At 34.5% G+C, this 9527-nt stretch overlaps 1 protein-coding gene across 1 annotated transcript; it reads left to right on the top strand.

Moving 5' to 3' along the window:
- The first annotated feature begins 5647 nt into the window (after positions 1-5647).
- Positions 5648-7244, top strand: LOC131951219 (cytochrome P450 2J4-like). The gene has a single exon (XM_059313560.1). It carries the CDS (start codon positions 5648-5650, stop codon positions 7145-7147), a length of 1500 nt encoding a protein of 499 aa, XP_059169543.1. The 3' UTR covers positions 7148-7244.
- The last annotated feature ends 2283 nt before the right edge of the window (positions 7245-9527 follow it).

Raw genomic sequence — 9527 nt, 5'->3', positions numbered from 1 at the left:
TCTGACAACTGTTAATTAAACATTTTAAAATACAAGTTCTAGTGTTTAAAAATGTTTAAGAAAATAAAGTAGTTGTTGCATTAATTCAGTAGTTTTTAATTTTTTGTATTTTCCTGTAGTATAACGGTTTATTATAAAAATCTATACATTATGCAATGCTCTGAAAAGTTTCCGTACTTGCCTAAGATAATGCGATTTCTTATGAAAATACCACGAGTTTTAAGCGTCTATTTAAAAAAAAAGACATGAAATAACAGTCTCAATGTTTGGTTGACTAACAACTTTTTGAACAATCAATTTAAAAAAAAATCTTAAATACGTTAAAAAAAGGAGGTGTGGTCGGGCTAGTGAAGCTCATGGTTGCTGAACCGAAAGTCCCAAGTTCAAAACTCGGGCAGATTCCATTCGTTCGCAATCATCTTGGAGAGGAAACTTTAAAATCAAACAACTGCTGCCTTGTTAATTTTCTTGGACTGACAAAAACTATGGAATCAAATGTAGGACGAAAAGCAGTCTGAAATATGAGCCGACGACCTAAACGCCCTAGAGTAATCTGACGCGTAATACTGAATTGTTTTGGAGGAAATCTCTCTAACACTACTTTTAAGAACGAAGAAGAATAAATAAATTGCTCCTAACAAATATTCATTTTCAATTCTATAAAGTGTATTTAAAATTAATTTTCATTGTTATCAATGTATATTTTAACTATGATTAAAAATATTGGTATCTAATCACTGAATAATATTTTTTTTCATAAGTTTAGGATAACTTTTTGTCGTATATAAGCATAAGATACTAATTACAAAGAAAATTACTTCTTTGATATTAGTTTCTGCACAATAATTTAATCAAAATAATATCTAAAAAAACACTTTAATTAACATAATGAAAATGAATAATGTATTTTAAGAAAATAACCTGAAAAGATTTTTTTTTGAAGAATACATCATTTATTAAGGGCTGGTTTAAAAAATATTTTGTGATGATAACAAATCAGACTTGAATTTTCAACAGAACATATTAGTTTAGTGGGTAAGCCGACATAATAATTTTGGGGTCACCCATTTCTAGTGAAATTCGGAGATTAGTACCAACTGATGGAGAATCTACATGGTAGGTCGTTTTTAAAGATTTTTTATGTGCTAAGACCTAAGGTAATGAGCAATATTGCTGTTGTCATTGTTTTACATTACTTTCAATCTGTAGTTAAACGAATATCGTACAGTACGTAAATTATAATGAAAATAAGGATATTTTCTATCCGTGTTTATGTTGAATATATTTTGATCGTTTAGTACAGGGGTTCCCAACCTTTTTTTACTCTAGAGCACATTCTAAAATATCGGTAGGGTGGCGGGCACCACCTATTTTAAATCGACAAACTCCTTCCAGAGGCGTAGCGACCCTTCCCGTCACCCGGGGACAAAACAACTTTCGATTTGCACCCCCCCCCCCCTCAAATTTTTTATTTGCACCCCCCCCCCCTCAAACTTTCGATTTCCATCCCCTTCAACCTTTCAATAATGTTTATGAAAAAAATTCTGTCTCTGTCGAATAGTGAGAGGCGGGCACATACGAATCGTTCGGCGGGCACGGGGTTGGGAACCCCTGGTTTAGTATGAGGATTGCATATTAGTAGTTTCCTTACATTATCATGCTTGGGGAAGGGTTGGTAATTGTAATTTTTAGGACTAAATATTTTAGAACAGCGTTTTTGTAGATAGTACGATTCGATTTTTCGGATGGCGGAGGTTGGGAACTTCAAATTTTGATGCAAATTCAACGTATGGGATCAAATTTTGCACTAAAAAAATGCATCGATTAAGGTAAAATACCTTACCTCTAATGAGAACGGTAATTATCTGATTAATTAGTAATAGTGGTACAAAACCTGTATACAAATCGATATTAATTATTTTGTTTAAAAAGTGTATTTTGCTACTTGGTTAATTCGCTAACACTTACTAACATTAGGGGACGGAGTGGCCTAGCAATATAGAGCTGGAATGCTATCACGTAATTCTCAAGTTCGAATCCGGGTTCAAGTCAGTAGACTGTCCCTGAGTACACCCATCTCTGATGGGTACCGAACTCACGTTAGGTTAAGCAAAGGCGGCTGGGCTTAGCGCTGACCAGACTTTCTCTTCATATGCTGAGAAACAAGTGAACTCTACTTCACTTGCCCCGTAGAACATTAGGTTTGAAAGTGAACTTTACTTACTAACAGTATTGCGGGAGGCTTAGTGAGAGCGAAAGTCATGGTACCTTACTACAAGCTATAACTTTTCATTTCTTATAATAAATACTCACAGAATGTTAGATCGTGAGTGTACCATGACATTATTTAAAATTATTACACTTCATTATTTACAAAATCCTATCAATTTACTTAATGTTATCATATTTTTGTAATATTTTTCTAAAATTACACCACACAGTAACATGAGATACATAACCCACTCGCAGTCTCAATTGTAATGTGATAATAATTACCATAATTAGAATTGCTGAGTACTGTTTACTGGGTAATCGAGTTTTGCTATCTGTTTCATTCTCTCTCTCGTTAGCACATTCTCTCTCTTTCTCTCTCTTTCTCTCTCTTTCTCTCTCTCTCTTTCTATCCTAACTTTAGTGGACACTTCTCATGTTTGTATGTAACTTAATTTAAAAAGTTATGAAAAACAAATTACAACAAACAGTTTTTAAAGGATATCCAAATTACGAAAATTGCCGTCACATTTTCATATAATTTAAGAACTTTTTTGATACACGTAGCTTTTATCCCTAAAAGTTAGTAATTAAAATAACGTTTACCTGTAAAATATTCAATGTTATAACATATTGATTTTAAGAAGCTAAAAAGGTTCAAGAGATTTTTTCCCTTGTTAAATGCTCAAAGCTATATTGACTGTTTTCTCGCGCAGAAAAGAAATATTTGTAAAAAATTAAATAACATTATTCATTCAAGGCTGGAAAAAACAACACTCACACGAAAATATTTTTCAAAAAGTACAAACAGTTCATTGACCTTAGCATATGAACGGATGTGATCGTGTGGTCAGCATTGTGTCCAGTCTTTACTTTCATAACTTAAGGCAGGTACCCGTCCTAGCTGAGCGGCGTCGCTGGGTCGGGTGTCATCATGTGTTGCAACCCCCCCCCCCCCCCAGAAACAGAAAACACAATATATATATATATATATATATATATATATATATATATATATATATATATATATATATATATATATATATATATATGCATATAACGTTGATATTACGCTCACAAAATTGATAACTTGAATATTGATACCAGTGTTTCTGTCAGACTTTTTTTTTCGGAGGGGGTGGGGGTGGACACAGGTAAAAATATTTTTTATATGTAAATTCCATTCCGTTCGGGGGGGGGGGGGGGGGAGTGAAAATCCGCCTCACCCCCACCCCCCCCCCCTTTCCTCCAAAGTAGAAATACCTGGAAGATTGATACGTGTCTATTTGTCGATTTTTAAAAAAAAAACAAGTATCATGTTTTTATGTTTGCTGACTCATGTAATACATTACCCTCTTTACGTTTGTTGTGTTGGCAACTAGCCAGCAGGTACTCGTACATCCGTGAACCGTAGAACGACCTCCATCGATGTAGTTCTACAAGTGGAGCCAAAAAAAAAACAGATGGCGATTGGAGAAATGACACCTTCGAAGACCTTCTCACATTACGTGTTTTTTTAAAAACATATTTGTTTCTGTATAATTTTAAAATTCAATTCGTTTGTGTTTTTAATTAGTCAGGTTAATATAATGTCACAGTAATTCGTCCTAAGTGTTAATGCACGAGTGTACTAAAGTTACATTAGAAATTAGAGACGTTCCATCAATGTTTGAAATTTTTATAAAATCAATATATATATTTTAAAAAGGGTCATCCATTTAGACGTCTGTAACAATTCTGAATTTTTAAATACCACCACCCCCCCCCCCCCCCCTCCCAACCACGCAAAGGACAGTTTGTAAATTTAAAAAAACACCAATCGATAAGGTTAAATACGTTGATCGAGTTCAGTAAATATTTAAAAATAAAATCGCTGTTTTTTTTTCCTTCTATAATTTTTAGAGGGGTGATATGCACACGCGTGATGTTTTTATAGGTGTTGGGGTCCTAGCTTGTATGTGACGATGTTTGACGTTCAGGGGTGAAGGGGGGGGGGGATTAAACTAGTTGAAAATCATGATATCGCCTATGTTATGCATGGCCTTAGCGTAAATTCGACTACCGTGATTTATTTACACTTAAAGTTTGATTTTATGTTTTGATAACACGATCACTATCGTCTTATTTTACATTTTTACTTGCAAGATACGAGTTTTATGCTTGTTTTAAAACATAAGTACTTTAATGTTAAACACAACACTTATTGAGCCATCCCCCCCCCCCACCCTTCCACATACAAAAAATCTATTTTTTTCGGGACTACTCTTCTTCCTTCCCTCAGTATATTGGATGACCACCATACAATTTCAATATAGGAGTGGGAAAATAAATTAATAACAAAAAACCTAAAACCGCATAAAAAATTAGTATGGTTGTTACAGCCCACTCAATTTTGTGTCTCGGTGTGTGTCCTTTAGCTGTCCACGTATGTAGTTTCCCTTTAGGGGGGAGCTTATTTGCTCAAACGATTCACGAAAGTCAAGCAAATTATTTTGTTTTATTTAATTTTTTTTTCAAACGATTGGATCTATCATGATCCAGAGGGTGGAGTCATGTGTGTGTGAGGGGTGGAGTCACACATCTGTCTAAGTGTTGAGAGTGGATACCTCTAATACAGAGAAATTAGACACGACTGAGAGAGGGAGCTCAAAATTGCTCGGGTTATACATGTTGAAATGCAACCACTTACTGAAAGCTCGCATTATATATTCAAAAAGCTATTAGTTTCACTCATTTTCTGTCTGCATTTTTTAACTGTTAACGTTTTTACGGTGTCAATTATTGCTTCATTTCGGTGAGGAAAGGTGGGGTTTTTTTTCTGTCTGTGCAAAACGTAGTTTAATTTATAACATATAGATCGTACTGTTACACTAATAATGCAGTTAGTTAAATTTTATCTCGACGCTTATATACATTATGTAGCCTAGAAATAGCTTTTTTTTTTTAATTCCAGTGCTGAAATTATGATTATTTTCTTTTGTTACTTTTGGATTACTTCCAATTTTTGAGTGACCTCAAATACTAAAAGCGATATTTTACTCTATTTCCGGTTTATATATTACAGATAAAGTAATTACCTGTTGAGGTAGGAGGGCAAAAGCTCAAGCATAGGTGTATGATCATTTTTTTAGATTCTTTCAAATACTGAGTGAGTTTTGTTAGCCGAAAGTAGTCAGTTACGATATTTCCGATTTAAATTAAAAAAAAAAACCAAAAGAATTTACTATTCTATGAAAAGATAGGAAAATGTTTTGAGGAGATGAACTCCCTTTTTTTCCTCTAGTAAGAGAATTCATACACTATTAAAATCCACTTACATATTTATGAGTAGATTTTGCTCTAAAAGATTTTAATGTCATCAATGTTTTGTTGTTAATATAATAATATGCTGTTTTTACACCTATATACTTTAACCCTATTTTATTCAGATACAAGAATGTTGACAGAATACTTTTCGTCCACGTTTTCACCATGGGTTTTCACCATCACTCTATGTATCCTGATCGTGTTTAAATGGACAAGAAAATCAAAGAATTTACCGCCTTCCCCTGGCATTAGTCTGCCAATCATCGGCCACCTTTATTTGTTAGACGCCAAGAACTCCAGAAAAAAATTTAAGGAATGGAGCCAAAAACTAGGCCCAGTGTTTAGTCTAGAGATGGGTAAAAACATATACATCATTGTCAATAATTTGGAGCTGTTGAAAAAAGTGACCGTAAAACAAGCGGACACAATGGCTGGGAGATCGACCGCTGATTTGTTATCTGTGAACGTGCCGGCTAAGAATAAAGGGATTGTGTTCTCATCAGGTCCGCTGTGGAAAGAGCAAAGGTCAACTGCTATGAACATCCTCAAATATCTCGGCATGGGGAAGAATATTTTAGCGGAGAAGATAACCCAGGAGGTTTTGATGTACGCTAAAGAGTTGTCGAAACAGAATGGAGCGCCTTTCAACATTAGTAAACTGACAACTAAGAGTGTGTCGAATATAATTCATTCGGTTATTTACGGTTTTCGGTACGATTATGACGACCCTAGATTAAAAACCCTGGTTGATACTATAGAATACGTGGTTGGGCTTGCTTCTACAGTGAATCTGATTAACATCATACCCTCGTTAATATATCTGCCGTTTGATTTTTTCGGAGCTAAATTAATGGTCGAAAAAAGAAAAGAGTTTCATAAGAATACTGAAAGATTGGTTGAGACAATTGCGAAAGATTTTGACCCGGAGAATATTGATAACTTTATTGTGGCGTATATTCAGGAGATGAAAATGAAAGAACAATCAGGCAAGCCGACGTACTTGAGCTATGAGAGTTTAGCTCGGAGTGTTGATGATATGTTTGTAGCAGGCACCGACACCACGGCTACCACCATCGTGTGGTGTCTCCTCTACTCCATACACCACCCAGATAAACAAGATATCATGTACCAGGAGATTCTAGAGCATGTCGGAACTGAACGAGTGCCAAACATGATGGACAAACAAAACCTGAAATACGTCAACGCTTTTATCTACGAAACCCAAAGAATCGCCAGCATCCTGCCTATTATTACGTACGAGTGTACGGCCGATACGAGTTTTGAAACGTACACAATCCCAAAAGGGACGCAAATAGCGACAAATCTCGACTTGATCTTACGAGATAAAAAAATTTGGGGGGATCCGGAAAACTTCCGACCGGGAAGGTTTATTGATGTTGAAGGGAAGCTGAGGACGCCGGAAGAGTTTATCCCGTACTCCGTGGGGCGGAGGGTTTGTATCGGAGAGTCTCTGGCCAGGATGGAAATGTACCTCTACATGGCCATTTTATTCCAGAAGTTCAAGATCCTACCTGAGGATGCGAACAACATGCCGTCTCTGGAAGACACCGCTGGGCTGACAGCTCCACCACTGCCGTACCGACTGAGAGCCGTGCCAAGGTTGAACTAACAGTTTGTTGGGAATCTTCGACTTTACAATTCAAGAATCTTTTCTTCGAGGGGTGTTTGGCACTAGCACACCCCGCCCCCCTCTCTAGAGTACGCATTCTTCCCATCAGCACGAAATGAAAAAAAAAATAATGTATATAGTAAATAAACACTTTAATCAGTGTCCTCCACTCACGAAGTTTATAATTGCCCCCCCCCCCCCCCAGTTTACTTTACTGCTTCCTATCGTGGAGAAAATTGTCTGAACGAAACAATGATTAAAATTGATGCGTGATTTAAACTGTACGAAAAGTACTGAGATAGCAAATTTACGTTTAACATTTTCAGACCCTGTTTCATTTAATATTTAAATGTTGATATAATCATGAGTATATACAAATTGGATACAATCTTTTATGGTTAAACGGTTGCACTTCTTATATATTTGTAAAATAAATTATAATGAACATTTTTATTGTCAGTATCTACTTTCTAATTTTATGTTTCTTCAATTTTGTGTTAATATTGTCAATGGTAAAAGATGTTATTTTACTTGTACATTACTAAACACTTCTTCCTTTTTATATTCGCCGCTCTTCATTATAACAATTCGGTGGTTGTTGTTTTTTTTAAATAAGTATTAGTTTATAAACTATAAAAAGTAAAACATTGAAAATAACTAATGAAAGTCTACTTTTTTCTTTTGTTTGAGAATTTTCTTTGAGTTTTATATATATATATATCAACGAAAATAACTTAATGAAAATATGTATTGAATGCATACGTGGTTATTGAAACTTCGTTGTGCACATTTTGTTGTAGAAGATAATTCTCGTCATATTGACATTTTACAAACCAAAACATTATCTGAAACAAAATAAGATTCTACGTGTTTTCGTTCCATGTTTTATAATAAGTTTTTTTTTGCTTATAATAAAGCAGAGTTTCTTTCCGGCATATATCAGGTGAAGCATTGCCCCCACCCAATCCAGAGTATGCTACAATAGAACAAATGGAAAAATATATCATTTACTTATTAATTACACAGAATATATAATTTAACTAGTATCCGTCCCCTCAGAGATTTAAAGAACGCCTCCCCCAAAACGGAAGTTTCAATGGCCACCACCCCCTATCCGGAGAGACCGAGAGAAACTGTGCTAACGTGACGTAATTAAATACATTTTCTGAATAGTATTTATTTCAGGCATCTTTTAAATGTAGATGTAATTGAAAACCTGATTATAAGTCGTAATTAAACTAATTTTCTAACCATATTTATACAAAATAAATAATGCATTTTAATTACACAGATCAACTTCTTATGTGTATTGTTATGGATTATACGTTTTTTTTTAATTTATCTGTATAAATCTATGTAAACTAAATATATCACAAAGAAAACCACACAAAAAAACTAAAAAAATATGCCTGTCTTTCTGTCTATCTCTCCGTCAGCCCGTCTGTTCGTCCGTCCGTTGGTCTGTCCGTCTGTCCTTCTGTCCGTCTCTCCGTTCGTCCGTTTGTCCGCCTGTCTGTGTGTCTGTGTGTCCGCCTGTCCGTTTGTCTGTCGGTCCGTCTGTCTGTCTGTCCGTTTAAATGTGAGTCGACCACGGACTAAAACCACGGTTTAAAAGCAAATATTCTTAATAGTTTTTCTTTCAACTGCATTCAGGAAGAATTACTAGAACGTGGAAACTAAAACCAATATTGACAACCTTTTGTAATAACAGATTTTTATATGCATTGAAAATTTAAATAAAACTAAAACTAAATTCCTTTCTTTAATAAAAGCATTGGTGGCCTATTGAAAAAACGTAACTGAATTTTATTTTTCTATTTTCAGTGCATTTGTAAAGCTTATATCTAATATATAAAGCTCAGTTCTGTATGTAATGCATATGTTTGTCGTTGGTCTTGGATGGATTTAAGTGTTAGACAATTATCGTGCGCATTTGTCTAAATTTATAAGTTAAAAAATTACTATTGAAAGTGTTGGGAAATAATATTCATTTTTCAAATTAAAGTAATAATTGTCGGCATGTTCATTAAACACAAGTTTTAAAAAAATATCATCTTTTACTAAAATTCTAATTATGTCTTTATTTAGTCCTATAGCACTTACTTCCCTTTGATAAATTAGGAAAACACAATTACTTCCCTTTATAAAACCATTGCATTAGAGGAAAATAATTTACTTTTTATTACTTTGTTTTGGTGTTGGGAAAAAAAATAATTACATAATTAGCGGGGATTGATCAAGTGCAAATGTTGTAGGTATTTTACGGATAAGCTTGGAGTATTAAAATTGTTCATTAAATTGAAACAGGCGCGTTCGTTTAAGTGAGTGCAAAAGACTATGAATAAGTTGGGGTACTATAGTCGTTCATTAAGCTAAAACA

The sequence above is a fragment of the Physella acuta genome, unplaced genomic scaffold (assembly GCF_028476545.2).
Source record: "Physella acuta isolate Inbredline_101_S28 unplaced genomic scaffold, ASM2847654v3 ptg000804l, whole genome shotgun sequence".
Classification (NCBI taxonomy): domain Eukaryota; kingdom Metazoa; phylum Mollusca; class Gastropoda; family Physidae; genus Physella; species Physella acuta.
Note: the sequence above shows the minus strand (reverse complement) of the source record. Positions and strands in the feature narration are given on the sequence as shown.